The sequence below is a fragment of the Mus musculus genome, chromosome 1 (genome assembly GCF_000001635.26).
Source record: "Mus musculus strain C57BL/6J chromosome 1, GRCm38.p6 C57BL/6J".
NCBI lineage: Eukaryota > Metazoa > Chordata > Mammalia > Rodentia > Muridae > Mus > Mus musculus.
In genome coordinates this window covers 136,092,029-136,110,851 of record NC_000067.6, presented here as the reverse complement: position 1 = coordinate 136,110,851, position 18,823 = coordinate 136,092,029, and the positions used below count along the sequence as shown (strand labels likewise).

General features: G+C 50.7%; 1 protein-coding gene across 3 annotated transcripts in view; it reads right to left on the bottom strand.

Moving 5' to 3' along the window:
- Cacna1s (calcium channel, voltage-dependent, L type, alpha 1S subunit) overlaps positions 1–18,823 on the bottom strand; it is a 67,017-nt gene that overhangs the window by 8,971 nt on the left and 39,223 nt on the right. For 2 of the 3 annotated variants that reach the window (XM_006529106.3, NM_001081023.2), the window contains exons 18-34: positions 18,136–18,265; positions 17,533–17,592; positions 15,865–15,971; positions 15,302–15,389; positions 14,975–15,082; positions 13,722–13,774; positions 13,341–13,487; positions 12,479–12,680; positions 12,162–12,320; positions 10,142–10,252; positions 9,290–9,373; positions 6,226–6,282; positions 5,276–5,404; positions 5,003–5,068; positions 4,359–4,450; positions 3,676–3,835; positions 2,645–2,772 (exon numbers count right to left, since the gene is read on the bottom strand). In XM_006529106.3, coding sequence (XP_006529169.1) covers positions 2,645–2,772; positions 3,676–3,835; positions 4,359–4,450; positions 5,003–5,068; positions 5,276–5,404; positions 6,226–6,282; positions 9,290–9,373; positions 10,142–10,252; positions 12,162–12,320; positions 12,479–12,680; positions 13,341–13,487; positions 13,722–13,774; positions 14,975–15,082; positions 15,302–15,389; positions 15,865–15,971; positions 17,533–17,592; positions 18,136–18,265 — 1,881 coding nt within the window. The remainder of the gene's footprint in view (positions 1–2,644; positions 2,773–3,675; positions 3,836–4,358; positions 4,451–5,002; positions 5,069–5,275; positions 5,405–6,225; positions 6,283–9,289; positions 9,374–10,141; positions 10,253–12,161; positions 12,321–12,478; positions 12,681–13,340; positions 13,488–13,721; positions 13,775–14,974; positions 15,083–15,301; positions 15,390–15,864; positions 15,972–17,532; positions 17,593–18,135; positions 18,266–18,823) is intronic. The other variant, NM_014193.3, reaches the window with a different exon arrangement.

Sequence of the window (18,823 nt, the reverse complement as noted above, 5' to 3'; positions counted from 1 at the left end):
AGACAAGGACATCCAGGCATGTTACTCAGAGCACCGTACTCAGAGAGGGGAGGGAGCCAGGGGACCAGGAACATTTTCTAGTTTCTAACCTTGTTTAAAAGGTCTAGAAGCCTTTAAATCTATATTACTTTAAATCTATATTATTAGTTCTTTATAAATTCCATACAATGTGCTTTGATCATCTTCACCCCTGCCACCCCAACCCTTCTCACATTGTCCCCCTACACCCCCAAAAGAAGAGACAAGGTTTGTGTTCATGGGCGCCCACCACAGAATGGGGATCTACATATTGTGCGGATACATGCTTTCTTTCATGCATTTATCCTCTAGGGCAGGGAATCTGTATTTTGTTTCCTCCCATGCTAAAACATTCCTTAAGTTTTGGTCAAGCTGAAAGTGGGGGCTCTTGGGTTGTATTGTGTACATAGATCAAGAGAATAGTAGCAGCCTGCTCCAGGGAGTCCCCCAGAGCTGGGAACACTATGGCAGTGCAACTGTGACTTCTGGGGTAGGCACAAAACACAGCAAGCAGGACCATTACCAAGTCACTGGCAATAGGGGAGTGTTGCCCTAAGAACACGTATTTGGGAGGTTTTATGAACCACCTCATCCTCACGGATGGCTGTGAAAGACATTTCTCTTCTTGGAAGCACACAGGTTCTTGTGCTCACAGATAAGCCCAAGAAAACCAGGAATGTTAAATACACAAAGTAGTCTTTTCAAGGAAAAAAATGTGTAACCTATTTTCTGCCCAGAAATCTGGGACAGGCGGTGCTTAATAGCCTGGGTGACCCCTGTGTTATCTGTAGAGCCAAGTCATAGATACTCCCCCAAGCTCCCTCATTGGGACCAGAGCTGTCCGTTAGTCTAGATGACCTTTGTACTATTTGTATGGCCAAGGTGAACCCCCAAAATCCTACAAGCTGAAGCAGAGGTAGTTAATACCTGTAGGTACCTGTATGACCTGCCTACAGCCACACCAGGTCCTCCCTGTAGGCCCTTAAAATATAATACATGCAGCCTGTCTATAGAAACTACTTTCAGAGATCAAGTGACATGTCCTTTGAGAAGAGTTTTGATGTAATTATGTCTCACTGTGCACATGGGATTATGTTACACCAGGAAACTTTTCTTCCCAAATTGTACTTTACTTACATAAGTCTAAAATAAACTGCCCAGTGTCTGACTCTAAAGTTAGAACCAGCACTGGCTGCTGAGTCGCATTGAACAGGATTTCCTTCTTGTCGCACATGGACTGTGAGGCTGATGACCATGGCACTTGTAGACCCCACACTGTCTATAAGTTAAGTGCTGAGTGAGACAGACATGCAGGCAGGCAGACAGACAGACAGACAGACAGACACACACACACACACACACACACACACACACACGTGCACACATGCACACATGCATGCACATTGGTACTTGGAATTGAGCCCAGGGTCTCTCACATGACAGGCAAGTATTCTACCACTGAGCCACATCCCAGCTCCCCATACACAAGTTAGGAGTGTGTGGTAGTGATAGAAGCAAGTAGATTTCTAAAACGTGTGTGTGTGTGTGTGTGTGTGTGTGTGTGTGTGTGTGTGTGTGTGTGTGAATAGAGTGTGTGTAGGAACCCTTGGAAGTCAGAAGAAGGTGACAGATCCCTTGGAGCTGGGGTTACAGTCACTGGACCTGGATACTGGAAACCAAACTTGGGTCTTCTACAAGAGTAAGACGTGCTCTTAATTCCTGAGCCACCTCTCCAGCCTGTAGGTAGGCTTTTGTTGTTTTATTTTATGTGTAGATTGTTTTGCCTATACATGTATGTCTGTGTACTACATGTATAAACTACCCCAGAGTCCAGAAGAGGGTGTCAGGTCTCCTAGAACTGGCATTACAGGCAGTTGTAAACTGCCATGTGGGTGCTGAAAATTAAACCTGGGTCCTCTGGAAGAGCAGCAAGAACTCTTAACCTCTGAGCCAGCTCTCCAGCACTCGGCCCCCAGAAGGTTTTACTGTCCCTGTTAGGAGCGTTTTTTAGAGAGCAGTTGCCAAGAACTCTGGACAGACTTGCTTTGATTTTGGTGCCCTCAGTGACTGTGTGACCCAGAGCGACTTAATCTCTCTACACCTCAGTTTGCTCGTTTGTGAGACTGGAATGACCAGAGGATCTGCAACATAGGTTGGTTAGAAGAATCAGATGAGCCAACACACATGGTACTGGGAAACATTCAGTCCATGGGCTCTTACTGCTTCTTCTATCAAAAGGAGTAGGAGAGTGCTTCCCATGCTTTGAGAGGCAGGCAGATGGCCAACAGCGGTAGGGACTCTCACTCAGACAGTCTGAGTATGGCCTGGGACTCCGCCTCCAATACAGCTGGTAAGTAGAACCCACAGTGAGCAGCCAGGCCCTGTGTACCTGTGATGTGCTGAGATCTCATGCCTCACTAAGTACTAAGTGGCCAACTACAAGATGTGTGACCCCTTCCTTGGAAAATTAGGGAGTTACTCTTTTGAGGGATCCCTTCCACCTTTGAGACATGCTGTTCCCCCAGGTTGAAACCTTGGGTAGATGAGAACAGAGAGACTCCAGAGGGATCACTAGGATGAAAGGGTGGGCAGTTTGGTTGGCACCTAGCATCACACAAAGACTCACTTAGCCTCCGGGTCGTACTCAGCCCAAATGGCCTTGAACTCGTCCAGGTGGTGAGGGCCCAGAATGGACCAGTCCCTTGTGAGGTAATCAAAGTTGTCCATGATGACAGCCACAAAGAGGTTGATGATCTGCAAAAAGACAGGGGTTCCGACAGCACAAGCAGGTGATGCAGGGACTGGTGTCAGGGTGGGGGTGGAGAACAGGGACTGACTGGGCATGGGGCTCCTCCCTCAATCCAGCTCTCCAGCACACTCCACATTCCGCACACAGGTAAGGCTGAGCCCTGCCTCTGTTCTTGCCCAGCATGTGCTGTGGTCCTGGTGGCCAGGGCACCCCTTTGGGAGCTATTCTGGTCTCTGAAAGCTAGTCTTGCCTCTTCTGGGCCTGGCTGATGCCCCTCTCACTTTTCCTGTCTACACTGGGGTCCTTTCAATTGCCATGCTTACTCACACATGAACCCACTCCATCAGAGTCCTGACTAGGTCTCATTCATGTTTCTACCCCCTGCACCCATCCCTGTGCCTGGCAAACATTAGACACTTAAAGGTTTTGGGTGAATATAGAGAATAGAAGGGAACGCCAGCGTGAGGGGCCTGGTGGATGCCTTCCTCATGGGCAGCCCTGCCACCTCCAAGAGATTTGATGCTATTTCTGACCCTAGCCAGGTTCTCTTGGGAGACTCATTTTAGAATCTCATTTGTCTCGTAACACAGCATCTTCCTGTGATGAGGGATAGTTAGGGTTAAATGTCTCTACTGGAAGCTTCTACTTCTTAAGACCCAGCCTCATCACAGTCCTCCTTGGTGCAAACTATATATGTAACATGTATAATATATACAGTAAGAACATCGTACACACAGTGAAAGCGACTAATGCTCCATTTGGAGCAAGAAAAAGAGCTCACAAGACAAAGACACCCCAAAAGATCAGAACAAGGGACAGACTAACAAGAGTTCCCATCGCCTCTAAGATGTCCCCATCCCATGTCACTCTGCAAGTCCCACCCTGGGCAGAGCCTGCAGACTTCTCACCAGGAAGGCGCAGAGCATGTAGAAACTGATGAAGTAGTAGTAGGCGAAGTTGGTGCCGCATGTATGCTCCTCCCCGGGTGCGTAGTCAGACTCCGGGTCACACAGCTTCCCATAGCTGCAGGCCAGCAGGATCTCTTGCCAGGCTTCCCCTGTGGCACACCTGAACAGAGGAGAGACACCGTTGGCCTGTTCACATTTGCTGGGTCCTCAGAAACAGCCAGTGGGATCAGCAGAACTGGGCTGCTCCCCAAGGTAAGACACCCATAAACTTGGTATGGTGTCCCCTCTTTGCTGTTTCCCCTCTGCTCCTCCACCCCCAACGTTTGTTTAAATGCAGGGCTAAAGTAGAGCTGAGCTATACAGAAAATCTCTCTTGGAGTGAGGGCAACTTTTACCCATGATCACAACCACAGCTAAAGTGAGTGTCATAGATCAATGTCAAGGATCACTGAGGTCTCATTACTCTCTGAGGGACCTTTGACCTTTGAACTCTGCTTCAGTGGGGTTGAATAGGCAGCTTTCCACTCAGGAGGGATCCAGTGTCAAACCTCGATGCAAGGTTTTCATAACGGTGACAGCAGGGCACTGTGCCAGGCAGGGACCCCTCTAGTACAGGGCATATGTGGTACCAGCACTGCCTGGGGTACAGAGGAGAAGCCAGAAAAGCCAGGGGCCTCTCATACCTGAAGAGCAGCAGCACGGCCTGTGGGAAAGTCTGGAAGTTGTTGTTCCGGTTTATCTGCGTCCCGTCCACCATGGCGATCTTCCCGAACATCTGCAAAGCATGGACAACCAGGATACAAGTGTCTCCTCAGCTCGGTCTCCTCCCGCCACGTCTCCTGCTTCACCTGCTTCCTACCCTGACCCTTATTTCATTTCAACGCCCTTCACTTCAGGCTGCATAGGATCTGAAGCCAGACACACAGGATTCCTTTCACGGAACACTCTTCCTCTCAATCCAGAAGCCGGGTAGACAATTTCTCTCCAGCAAGCACTAAGTTAGACAAGATCTGGAGAGGGGTTGTGGGGCTGGGGAAGGTCTCTAGCTAAGGCCTTAGAGTGGTACCAGATTTGCCCCCCGCCCTCCATTGTCCTTCATGTGCTAGGGTCTCTCTTGGAGGCCACACCCTGTCTCCTAACACCGGAGCTTCCGGGTCTCAGTTCTACCCCCTCTGTCAGATTGGAACTGACCCCTTGGCCGCTGGGATGTAGAAGGCAGAGAAGGCCCAGCTTTCAGTTGCATGTTGTTCAGCCTTTCTGGGTCCGCAGCTACACCCGCTAGCTTGGCTGAGACGCACCTTTTGGCCTGAGCCCACCTGGCCCTCACCTGCATGCCGATGACCGCGTAGATGAAGAAGAGCATCACGATCAGCAAAGCCACGTACGGCAGGGCCTGTGGGGAGAGGGCGCGGCCGCAGCTAAGTGCTCCACCTGCCTGCGCTGCAGCCCACGGGACCACAGCCCTAGGTCCTGCAGCCTGGCCCCCCTTGGCTCGCCAGGGATCTGCCTGGCTCTGGGACCTTGGGATCCCACCTTGGGCTAGTGGCATTGCTGGGTCAGTTTCCAGGATCCCCGGTCCTAGCCGGCTGGGCACTCGCACCTGGAAGGACTTGATGAATGTCCACAGCAGGGTGCGCACACCCTCCGCCCGGTTCAGCAGCTTGACCAGTCTCATGACCCGGAACAGGCGGAAGAAGGCACTGGAGATACGGGCGCTCTCATCTGGGTCCTGTGGGGCAGCAGCCCCAGAGGTCAGTCTGGGGTGGCACTCGGGCATAACGGGCAGGGCAAGCAGGAAATGCAGTGCACGCGCGCAGTGTGTGTGCGTGTGCGTGTGCGTGTGTGTATGTAATGTCCACAGCAGGAGTATTCCAGACCCCACATCTGAGCCCCGGTTGTCTCAGAGCCTTGGACTATCCTGGGATTCAGTGCTCTGGGGTCATGTGTCTCAAGAAGGTTGAGTTTGGGGTGGAAGCTATGCAGTAAGCCGGTGCTTGGGAGCAGAGCAGGGATTCTTCCTGAGGTGGGGCTGTAGCAAGGCCCACTGCTGGCTTCCTGTTCTGTAAACTGTCACCAAGCTAAGGATCTGGTGGTCTGAAATGTCTCCCAGAAGTGTCCAGTAGCTTTATCAAGTTGTTTGCCATATATTCAGTTCGGTCACTCCCACCTGCCCCACACTACTCTTGAGTGTTGTAAATCAGGCAAGCTTCTGCCCTTGTGCCAGCTGTAGTCCTGTTCCTTATGGGGCCAATTTGGCCCTGTTCCCTGTGCCTGCTAAGCTGTCACGGAGGTCTGGTGACAGACGGCCCTTTGATCTATAGAGAGAGTATGGGGAGAATCCTCAACCCATTTCTCGGGGCTCAAAGGAAACCACTACATCCATGCATGTCCCACCACAGAGCCCCACCTCTACCCAAACCCCAACCTGCACTGGGCCTGCTCTAAGGAAAGGAGCCCTGACTTCTGGGGGGCACCCCATGCAATCCATGCAGCCAGCTCGGCATGCAAGCTGCAGGGCAGGGCGAACAGGCTCATGCAGCCTGAAATTACAACGTTCCCGCAGCCTCCACCCAGGCAATACAGTCCCCCGCTGGAGGCCAGGAAAGTCTGTGGAGAAAAGAGACGAGGGGAGAGAAACACATGGGAGGAAGGTGAAGAGAGTTGTCAGAAAGGACGGACACAGGAGAGTTAAAGAGAGAAAAAGACAGGCAAGGGACGGAGACCTCATGTGGCCGCAGTCAGGGTTGGGGAGGGCAAGAGACCTGGGCAAGGGAACATGAGGGGAGGGAAGACCAGACAGAGACAGGGCCCATCTCTTCTTTGAGAGGCATCTGTGGGTGGCAAGGGCTTGGGTTCTTCCTGGGTCTGGTTGTGTGGTACAGGGAACACCCTGGCAGAGGGCATACTGGAAACTCTCATCTTCATAAGTAGATTCCCCTCACCCCCTGTAACCAGAGCTGATGCCCTCATAGAGGTCCACCTTCTAGGGGCAAAGTGGGTGGGGGTGGGGGAGACTAGAGACCCCTCCTTCCATCAGGTATCAAGAGGGTCAAGTCTGGGGAATCAAGGCTCACCTCTCAGTGGCCTGACTCCTTAAGAGTGCATGGTTGGGTGTATGGGAGTGGCTATCTTTTCCCTGGCCACATTTTGTGAGTTGCCCGTCTTCTAGAGCCCTGAAAGTAAAATCGCTGGGCTTCCATGTGTCTACAGATAAACTGCTCCCAGCTCTCTGGATCCCTGTACCACTGGCCTCAATCCTGGCTGCATGTCAGATTCATGGAGAGAATCGTATTGTACATATGTTGTTGTGGGGGCCCACCCAGCCAGTGAAGCCAATGACTGTGGAACAGGGCCTGGTTTCCGAGGTTCCGGTGCACACCAGGAGAATCTCGTGTGCAGCCAGGTGACAAACGTGTTCTTTACTTGTATAGTCTGACCAGTAGCCACTCAGCACAACTGTCCATTTGAATGACAACAACAAAAAACAAAAACAAAAACTGGAAACTAGCTCTTTGGTGACATCTGCCACATTTCAAAGGACCAGGAGGAGCACATGACAGGACAGCGTGGGACCGGCATTGAAGTTCTGACCAACAGGCAAGGCCTTTCCCTAGTTTGTGTGTTGGGAATGCAAATTCGTCTTATTGTGTCTCAAATACATGTAGGGGAAATTTTCTATTTCTGAAAACCAAAGGAAGACCATGGCAGCCTCCGCAGCCAAGAGAACAGCCTCTGGCATGTGGAGAATTAACTATTTGAATTGGGGCTATTTATTCTAGCTGTTCAGAGTTCTCTCTTCTGGCTGCTTGTGACAAGTGAGGCTCTCAGACCACAAATAAATGTTTTCCTGGAAAACACTGAGCATGGATAGAAACTCACAGCACATACCCACCGAACACTACACATTATCCCTTCCCCCACCCCCGCTCTGCTTTTGCCCAGAGCCCACCCCCACCCCTATCAGCCCTGAGCAGATGGAGCTGTCTGTCACCATCCTGTGATGAGGTGAACAGAGTTCCCAGGATCCTCCCCTAGTACAACAGACAGTTGGTGTGGCAGCCAAGTCCCCAGAAGGTGCCATTTCCCCCAGGGCTGAGCTTTTGGAACCTCAGTCCAGGGCCCCTTCCTCACAGACTAAGGCTTTTCTCAGCTGGACCCTCTGTCAGGCATCTCCAGGCTCCATATCTGTCTCTCCACCCACTTGCTGCTCTGGGCCAGGAGGTGGGAAGTTCAGAAGGAGGCCCTTCCTACAAGTCCCCTGCCTTGAATGAGCTGACCCTTCTGTAGGATCGCACTATTCCCCAGCTAGAGTAGCTTAGGCAGATGGCTGTCCTTCTCTGTCTCTTCTTCCTCCTGGCTTCTTCTACCCCAGCCTGGCTCCAGGGTGTGGCTCAGTGATGACCGAAGGGGACAGACAGTGTCTTTTGCTTTCTGCCTCTGATCTTTGGATCTCTTCCAGCCCCCTTTCTCTCCTTCTGCTCAGCCTTCAAAATACACCCCAGGTGATCGCCTCTCACCATCCCTACAACCAAATCCCCTTTTTGTCCTCAGCCAGGTGGACCACTGCAAGCCCTTCCTGGATGCTATCCCTGGGGCAACCCTGGTCCTGTTCAACACCAGCTCAACAGGGCAGCCCCAGCCATCCCATCAGCGCTAATGCCTGAGAGTGTTTGCATCTTCCAAAGGATTCTTCACCATCTCAGGACAGAATCCAGTGTGTAATTATGGCCTTCAAGAAGAGCTGACCACAGTGTTTGTATTTTGTTCTCCGTTCCAGCTGCAAGGGCCTCCTGCTGCTCTCTGCATGCAGCAGACATGCTCTGCCCATGGGCCCTTTGCATAGCCCTTTTGCTCTACAGCAGTGTCTCCCATAGCTGCATGGTTATCACCATCTCAGTCCCTCCCATGTGTCATCCCTACTCGCCTTATCTTCACGTAGCCCAGCAGCAATATTTGTTGTCTGCTGACCCCTACAATTTTGTTCCCTGCTCTGCCTCCAGCACCCAAAGCCATACAAGGCACATGTTGGTATTCAGTAGGTGCTTAATAAGTGCTATAAATGACCGAATCCCTAGAGAAGAGCTATCTTTTTTTGATCATTAGATTAACATCTCAAAAGTAGAGATTTAACCCTTTCCTGGCTTGTTAAAATCTCTGGTGAGTTTTTATTAGTGAGTGGGCTCATGAAGTTCATACCCTCCCCAGCCATGCCCAGACCCCTTCTCTCTTCTGCCTGTCCATATGGATGTCCTCAGACACCTCAGCAAGTCTGACTTCTGCACATTCTCTCCCAGAAGATCCCCTCCCTTAGACTTGCTGCCCTCTTCAACTCCACTGCCACCTCTTATATCTCTTGCTACCCTCTTCCTCGACTGAGCCACCGGTGACCTCTGCTTGCCACTCTAGTTCTTGATTTCTGCTGTGTGGGCACACTCATATCAGTCTGGCTCTCCAGGCACCGTTCTGTTCTAGAGGATATCGCTCCTCGAAAGCAGAAGACTTGTCCTGCTCTAAGCTCCGTTACCATGTTGTACTTGTCATGGGTACTTCATAAACATCTGCAGGGTGAACGAGAGCCCTACCCCAATGAGGGCTCTGCCCATCCCGTACTCACATCGATCTCGCTCAGGATGACGTCAATGATGCTGCCGATGACGATTAGGAAGTCAAACACATTCCAAGGATCTCCAAAATAGCCCTGGGAAGGGAGGTCATGGAAGAGCAAGGTCTTAGCTGTGGATGAAAGTAGCCATGACAGCCAGCGGGGGATGGGGTACTTATCAAGCTCCTGGGCAGACCAGGGTTCCAGCATCCCATTTCTCTCTTTCTGGCTTCTAATTCTCATCCTCTGAGCTGTGGTCTCAACCTTCCTAACAATGCAACCCTATAACACAGTTCCTTCTGCTGTGGTGACCCCTGATCATAAAATTATTTTGTTTCTACTTTATATCTGTAAATTTGCTGTTGTTATGAATCATAATGTAAAGATCTGATATGTGACCCCCAAAGGGATGGAGACCCATAGGTCAAGAACTGCTGTTCCGGAGCATCGGTGGTGAGAGGCTTGTTGAGAGCTTAGTCTAGAGCTTTCACCCAGAGCCCCACTTAACATTTCTGTCCAGAGTTCAACAGAATAGAACTCAGTTGGACTAAGATGGGACTGTGGGAATAGATCTGAGAGCCTAAAAAACAAAACAAGATCTTCTCCTAGTTCGAGACTTGTGCTCTAGAAGCAGAAAGGAAGGCATGGGATGTGAACAGGTCCACAGATGCAGTGGCGAGCATCTATATACCAGCACTCCATTTTGACTTCTGGAAGTTTTGCTAGGCCTGCATCTGACAGGAGGCATAGCATAGGCATGAGCAGCCTGAGAGCAGAAGGCAGAAGAGCCTCAGGTATAAGGAGGGGAAAGTCTCTCCTCCCAGGCCACAGCTGTTCCTTTGTCCCCGTGGCCCAGTCACTCACCCTGGGCTTGAAAGCTATGAGCTTGAGGACCATCTCCAGGGTGAAGATGATGGTGAAAGCCACGTTGAGAATGTCTGAGATGTGGTTCATCTGTTCCGACTGGTTGTAATGCTGGAGAGGCAACATGAATGAGGTAGGCCAGGAGTGCCGGGCTTCCCAGCTACAGATCACAATCCCCGATCCATCTTCTCTTTGGAAAGTGCCTGTTTTTATCTCAGCAAGCTAGGAGATTAGTAATCTCTTCTACCAGATCTCAAGAATAACTTTCATAACTGTTCCGTCTACAATAAGCAGTGGCAGAGGGGAGTGTGGAGGTTCAACAACCATAAGTTTGACCAAGTATGGCTCAAGGCTACAAATGTCATTTATATATTTGGTTCTGGGTGACCAAAACTGAGTCTCCTAGGCAGGGCTTAGCATAGTCACTATGGTATAGGACTAAAGAGAAGACCCTGGGGTTCTGGGGTTGACATCTGTCTAGTGGGAAACAGAGCTAGGTAAGACTCCTATATACCAGCTGCCCCAGTGTGGTGGTTTGAATATGCTTGGCCCAGTGAGTGGCACTATTAAGAGGTGTAGCCTTGTTGGAACAGGTGTGGCCTTGTTGGAGTAGGTATGGCCTTGTTGGAGGAAATACGTCACTTGTAGGGGTGGGCTTTGAGTCTCTATGCTCAGGCTCCACCCAGGGTGGAATTCCAGTCTCCTGTTGCTGCCTTTGGAGCAGGGTGCAGAACTCTCAGCTCCTCCAGCAATATGTCTGCCTGCATGGTGCTATGCTTCCTGCCATGATGATAATGGATTGAACCTCAAACTGTAAGCCAGCCCTAATTAAATGTTTTTCGTTGTAAGAGTTGCCTTGGTCATGGTGTCTTTTCATGTCAATAAAACCCTAACTAAGACACGGAGTGACAGGATGGGGAGACCATTTGGTCAACAGCCTTGGTTTTTGTGACCACTTCTTTGGACTACCTAAGACTCTCATTCTTTTTGTTGGTAAAATCCCAACCATCTTCTACAGAACTTTCCCAGGAAGGTGAAAAGGGCCTACTAAGTGCCCTACCCCTCAGCAGCGGGGCCTGCTGACTGCCCTACCCCTCAGTAGTGGGGCCATGTCTGCTGCTTGACTCAGTCCTAAAGAATCCATTGTTTATATTCTTCTACATAACCAGGCTCTATAGCTCAGTGAGTATCTTCCCATGATTCCACAAACGTACAGGGTGTGGTCTTCTCACGTGCTATTGTTTAAATGTGAAATATCACCCATAGGTTCATGATCTGAACACTTGTTCCCCAGACTGTGGTTTGAGAGGAACTAGGTCATTGGGGTAGACCTTGAGGTTTATAGCTAAGCCATGCTTCCCACCCTGTCTCTGCTTCCTGTCCTGTTGAGATGGAAGCAGCTGGCACGTGTCCCCATCACCATATAGCAGCCCACCATTGAGCCTTTCCTCACCATGACAGACTACATTGTATCCTTTCCAACCATGAGCCAAAATAAACTGCTCCTTCCTTAAATGTGTCACATAAGGTGTTTGGTCACAGTTACGAGAAAAGCAACTAACGTATATTGAATATGTCTTATGCTCCTAGGAGGGGGGTTCCTAGCTGTGAAGTTGTATTATATAGGGTTTAATTAAAGCATGATAGCAACACTGACAGCTATGATATGATCTATGAGAGGTTGCTCCTCTCCTAAGAGGGACATTCCAGCTATTCAGATTTGCAACAGTGAAGGGAAAACAGAACATGTGTTCTGCTTCCCGCAGGTCTTCCTCTCCTGCAGGAGCTGTGTCCTGTTTGAAGAACTGCCATCCACCTCTCTGGAGGCTTGAATTAGCTTCTTAACAAATAAGCCATAACGGGCGAGACGAGGAGGCTGAGGTTAGTTCACTCCTGTGTCCTGCAGCTGGCATGCAGCAGGTGTTCTAGAGATACCTATTGCGGTGAACTGGGGACTTCTCTCTGTCCCTGCCTTGCCCACGTCCTAGGTCTTACTATGGCCAGTCCCCTGTCTCCTTACCTGCATGCCCAGGCAGATAGTATTGAGCATGATGAGAGCAAACATCAGGTATTCAAAGTAGGAGGAAGTGACGACATACCACACCTGATACTGGTATGGGTTTTTGGGGATGTAACACCTCAGTGGGCGGGCCTTCAGGGCATACTGTACGCATTGGCGCTAGGACACAAAAAAAAAACCAGGATAGGTCAGTACCAGTGTGGACTGCTTCAGGTTGGAGATAAATGGGAAACATAGGCTAGGACTGGACCTCAATGGAGGCTCTCTTCACAGGCCTGTGAGCCTCAGTTTTCCATCTCTAGCAGGAGGCTCAGTACCTGGTTCTTGTCGAGCTCACAGTTCTTATACTCAGTCTCTCCCTGTTCCTGGAAGGTAACGATGACAAAGCCCACAAAGATGTTCATCATGAAGAAGGCAATGAGGATGATGTAGATAATGAAGAAGATGGCCATCTCCACTCGGTTGTTGTAGACAGGGCCGGTGTCCTCCTCATTTGAGTCTATGGCCTTGTACAGTAGCCTTGGGTGGGCAGAGAGGAAAGGATAGGCAGCCAAGCAATGGGAGAGATGGCAGAGCTCATCTAGGGAAGGTTAGAACTCACCCTGCCATGGCCCTGCCTTTCCAGGGGCATCTCTTCTACCACAGTCAACCATTAAGACTCTGCTACACCTCACTGCACATAGGTTGCAGATGTGCAGTTTGGTCTTTATGTGGATCCCGAACAACTGGAGCAGGGGCTATCCCAAAAGCTGTTGCCTGTCCATAGAATATGTTCTTCTAGCTAGACTGCCCTGTCTGGCCTCAGTGGGAAAGGATGCATTTAGCCCTGCAGAAACTTGATGTGCCAGGGTTGGAGGATACCTAGGGAGCCCCCACCCGCTTAGAGGGGAAAGGGATGAGGGATGGGGAGAAAGGATTGTGGGAGGGGTGACCAGGAGTGGGGGGCAATGAGCTGGATGTAAAGTGAATAATAAAAAAAAGAGTCCACTGTGGATGGGAGACATGCATTTGTGGGAGATTGGGCTTTGTCAGTTCTTTGGTCAGACTCACTTAGGAGAGGCATGAGTCTGTGGGTTTGTTGAGCACTGCCACAGACTGGCATGGTACCCTGGGGGCTGCTGGTTCCTGGGCACCATCCTCACTGTGCCCATGCTGGACACAGACCCCAATCTTACTCACTGAGGCCAACCCTCGAAGGTGGAGACCGTGAAGAGTGACATCATAGCGGAGAGTACATTGTCAAAGTGGAAGTCATTGTGTATCCACTGGCGGGGACGCAGCTCTATCTGAGTGGGGTCTCCATCCTTGTATATGTAGTAGTAGCCCCTGACGCAGAGAGGCCCAGTCACTCTACCGTGTGGCTGGGATACCTCAACTCCACCCATATCCCCTGGGCCCTGGGGAGTGAGTGTGCCAGAGAACTGGTGGTCGCTTTCTTGGGCAGAAATGAAGGATGCTGCCAGGCATTCCCTCCCTCTCCTACTGAAGGCTCCCCACCCAAAGGTCAAGTGCTCCTCATAGGAGCCTCCCCTATCCCTCTGCTGGCAAAGCCTGCGGTACCTGCATTCCTCTTCAGTCATCTTGGATAAGTCATTGCAGCTGTAGAACTTTCCCTGCATCCAGGATGGCAAAGAAGACACAGAGACATGATCATGGAAATAGAGTAAGGTAAACAGGCTCTGTGGGTACTTGATGGGAAGGAGAAGGGTGGGCTGTCTGGAGGGAGGGAGGAGACCTCTCCTCTCTTACATACCCTTAAGACAAGGCCATCATCATCCATTCATCCCAACTGCCTCCACCCAGCCTGGCTGCTGCCTTAGATGGACATTTGTGGAGTGGCCAAGGCTGGACCTGAATACACCCAACCTTGCTCCTTTGACTACATTGCCATGGAGGCTCCTGTCATCACAGCCCAGGCTGTATAAGGGGAAAGGCTTGCCCCACCCTCACCGTTCTTCTCCTGCCCCTGGGAAGTCCAAGACTGCTAAGGAAACAGGAGCTATACAAACAGATGCTCCAAGTAGAGCTCTGAAAATTTAATTTGTCTTCAGAGTTAGATAGAAGTCCAGCACATCCCTGACAAAGCCCGATCTCCCTCATACTGAGGACCTGAGAAAGGTTTTGTCTGACAAAGAGTTGGATGCAGGGTGACCCTACAACTAAGTTAGGTTTGAAATGTGTGAATTCTGGTCTAGCTCCTTGGAAGGCCCAGAGAGAGAAATGTCTCAGTCAGGGGGCCCAGCTGCCCTGCCTCCCTCCAGGGCTCTGTCATTTCTTCAGGGTACTCCGTCTTTGAGGAGTTACAATTCTGTGGGAGGAGGTTCCTAGAGAGAAACTGATAGCTGTGTTCTCCCAGGGAAGCACCCATAGGACAAGGCCAACTGTGAATTCGCAATGAAGATTGCCTCTGCAGAGTTGCCTAGGAGGTGTGAATGATGCCAGTCATCCCAGCCAGGACCTTGGATTGCAGTGCCAGGCTACAGCAAAGGAGGTGGCTGGACAAGGGATGCTGTAGGCAGATCTGACAGAGTAGGTGGAGGTTGGCGAGTTGGTGAGAGAAAAGCTAACTACAGGCTCTCTGGGTAAGAGTAGACACAATGGTAAAAGTGGCCAGAGAACCAGAGGCTAGCAACAGGTTATCACCTAGCAAATAGAATACCAATCATTTTCTCCTTTTGAAACTGTAGATTCAGAGTCAGTTGCTGTCACATTTTGGGGTTATCTTGCTTGAAGAGGACTGGCTGGCTTTTGTCAAAGGCCTTCGAGCTGGCCCTGGTGGGGAGGGAAGGGCTGCTGGCCAGGCGGAGCCTCACCTTGAAAAGCTGCACTCCAATGCACGCAAACATGAACTGCAGGAGCGTGGTGACCAGCACGATGTTCCCGATGGTGCGAATGGCAACAAACACGCACTGCACCACGTGCTAGAGAGGCGGGGACAGGTCCATGGGTACTGGGCTTGCCCCACCGCTCCCCACCGTCCTGCCCAGGGAACCCTGGGAATTCAAGACTCCGACTGCTAGGAGGACTATGGCCCATGGGGGAAAGCTGGCTGGCTTGCCTCGTTCTCACAAGATGAGCATCTGAACTGAGGACCTGGAGTCAGGACTGCTGGTCCCTCCCCTAAAGGGGCCCTCTCTCACCTTCAACCCTTTGGCTCTGTTTATGGCCCGGAGTGGTCTCAGCACTCTCAGAACCCTTAAGATCTTCACCACGGAGATGGCGCTGGACCTGCGGGAAGCAAGTTGCTGTGGGGCCTAGAGTGGTGTGCTCCAGCCAAAGGGTTGCAGCCAGGGGCTTTGTCACCTCCTACCTGGAGCTTTCCACATGTGACCTTCCTGACCCATGGGTAAAACTGATCCCTGATCAATGCAAATGGCCTCATTGGCTTACTTCTCTGTGGATATAGACTGTCTTTTCTGTCAGACTAGAAATGACCTGCAGCTGGGCCTATATTCCTCACTCCAGGGGCCTGGCTGTCTTCTCCTCTTTGCCTCCTGTCCTGGTCTCCATGATAAGGCTCTGAACATTTAACATTGTCCCTTTAGCCCAGCTGGGGACCACCCAAGGATGTTCCACCCAAGGTGGCCCTTGGCCACCCTCACGTTCCAGCCAGGACCTCAGCCACCCACAGGGCCAGGAATCCTGCTCTGAGGTACAGGCACAGAGAACCCACGCACTGGAACTGAGCCCGGACACTGCTTACTCGAGGCCCATGGAGATGAGGGACACAGCCACCACCAGCAGGTCCAGGATGTTGAAGTAGTTGCGGCAGAAGGAGCCTTTGTGCAGGAAGGCTCCATAGGTGGTCATCTGGGGAAAGAGGCAACATCTGGAGCAAGCAGCTGGAGGAGCAGATGTACCCCTCCTGGAGAAGGGCTTCTTATCTCAGTCTGCTAGGGAGAGTGTCAAGGAACGTCATGTTACCCAACTCCCCAGGCTCAAGGGTGCTCCCTCTGTTCTTGGCTTTAGACAAACCCTGGGCACTCCAGGAGCCCCTGTGCCCGTCTCTGCTCTCAGAGGAGGAATCCCTTTCTCCAGATGCATTTCAGGTGCCTCCACTCCTCCTTCCCAGGAGTAGAAAGCCCCCTCCCTCCTAAGGGGCAGGCTAGAAGTCCTCCAGGGACTTATATTCACTGCCTCATATTCGCTACGTTGCTGACATAGCTTTATTTAAAGGTCTAATGCTAACACTCCACTTGTGAACTCCTCCTTGACTGTGGGGAAGCTGCCTTCTCCCTCTGCTCCACTGTCAGTGGCTGAAGCTCTGAAAAGGGAGCTCTCCCACCTCTGCTCTGCTCTGGTCCTTATATACATCACCCTCTCCTCTTCTATTAGAAGAGATAATGGCCCGTGATTCTGGGTTCCACTCAGAGATGGAGCCTCCCCCCCTCAAAGCCTGCTACTGTGATAGCCTGAGCCCAGTGTGCCCACCTTAGGAACACCAAACCAGGGCCACGATCCTTTCTTTAGATAAGAGAACTTTGCTTCCTGTCTTAGTCGATAACCCAGGATCCCTTTTATTTACTATGTAGGTCGAGATGAACTTAAACTTCTGATCTTCCTGCCTTTCAACTGAACAGATTACAGGCATCCACCACCAGGCCTGTTTTTATGCAGTGTAGGGAAGCCAAGCCAGCTCTTTATTCATCTTAGGCAAAAACTCTATTAATGGACCCACATTCCCAGACTTAACAGATTTTCAAAAGCTGTGAAAACCTGATTTGTAAAACAATTTGTCCTTCCTGTGGCAGAGCAAGGTGTGACCTTGAGAGCCCCTTCCCACAGTTAGAGGGCATTTCCAGAGCAAGGTGTAGCCTCAAGAGCTCCCTCCCACAGTTAGAAGCCATTTCCAGACCTCTAGCTTGCGTCTCCAAACACCTAGACTTCATAGCATGTGGCCAACATGCTTACAAACCACAGCGGCTGCAGTAAAGCCAGTATACAAGGCTACTGAACGCTCCCAGGGACACTCCCCAATGGTTACTTCTTTGAGAACTTTAGGAGGACAAGAACTCAGTTCTTGGAGTAAATCCTAAGGGTGAATCTCAAATCCAAGGGCCACTTTTAGGTTGTGTCTTCTGTGCAGAAGACCTGTGCTCTCCAGAGAGGTGGCAGCTACAAGTGGGTCATATTTCTTGTTTCCAGCCTTCCTTCCAGTCACCCGCTCCCTTGCCTGGATCCCCTCCTACACAGGAACAGAAGCCCTGTGTAGTCTCCTGGATCCGGCAAGTCTTTCCTACCATATTCATCTCTATCTTCTTTCTCCCGTTCCTTCACAGTGCCCCCAAGTGAATCCTCAGGTGTAAATTGGAGCCACTCTGTGCAGAGAAGCTTCGTATCCAGAGCTACGAGTCCTGTAGTCCTCACTTACCTTAAGGACAATCTCCACCGTGAAAACAGCAGTGAACACATAATCAAAATACTCGAGGATCTGGAGATGGGACAAGGTAGAGGCAACCAGTGAGAGAACTGGCAAAGCAATGGTGTCACCACAACCATCATCACCACCATTGTCACCATCCATCGCCATGACAACCACTATTACTACTACCACCACTATTACCATAACTACCATCACCATCATCATCACCATCACCACCACCATTACCATTAACATCACTACCTTATCACATCAATATTACCATCATCAACAGCACCTACTAGTTCCATCATTATTATGATCATCACCATTGCTACCATTGCCATGACAATCACTGCCACCACTAACGTCACCACCATTAATATCATTGTCATCAACACTACTGCTATGACCACTATATTTGCCAGCCCCATCACTATTGAGGCCAGGCTGGCAAATCCATCCTATCTTGCTTCTGCTATGGTAGTGCTGTTCAGAAACTGCAGCGGGAGGCCCCAGCTCTCCAGAAACTTTATATAACTCTGATGCCCATGGTGGCAGAACTTGAGCCCCAGAGTGGGGTGGGTGCTGACGCAGCTGAAGGGGCTGCATCACCTGATTCCTCATGGAGTCGGCCCGGATGGGATCCTCAGCGGCCAGGGCGGCACTGCTGAGCAGGATGAAGAGCAGGATGAAGTTGGTGAACCAGGTGGCATTGACAATGCGGTGACACAGGACACGGATCCTGGTGGGACAGGTTGGGAGGATGGAAACTGAGAGATGCGGGAAGTTCAGACCTTACTACTCACTAACTTCTGTCCTATAGAGGGATGCTGAATCCACTTGCTGTCCCCAACCTTCCAGGAGTAAGTATAACCTTGCAGCTGCACGGTCCCCTAGCTGGACACGCATGACACTTTGTTCCCTTAGTCTTAGTCACATCTCCCAACTGAGCCCCTCCATCACCTGTCCCCTCTACCAATACCCACCACCATGAGGATTCCCCAGCCAAGAGTGAGACATGCTGATCTCCTTCTCTGGAGCAGAAGAAACTCCATGAAATCAGTTTATTCCAGAGCTGAAGATCATAATGCTAATAACAACTCCAGCTTTCCCCAGACCTCTCCTGGCCCTGCCTAAAACTGCCCTTAGAAGGGAACTAGCAATCACAGTCCCCCTTAGGTGCAAGTAACTGATAAAACCTAAAGGTATCCGTTCTCACAAGAATACTACCATTTTATTCATCTTAAAGATATTTTAATTTTGTAATGTGCCAGGCATTGAAACCAGTGCCTCATGTATA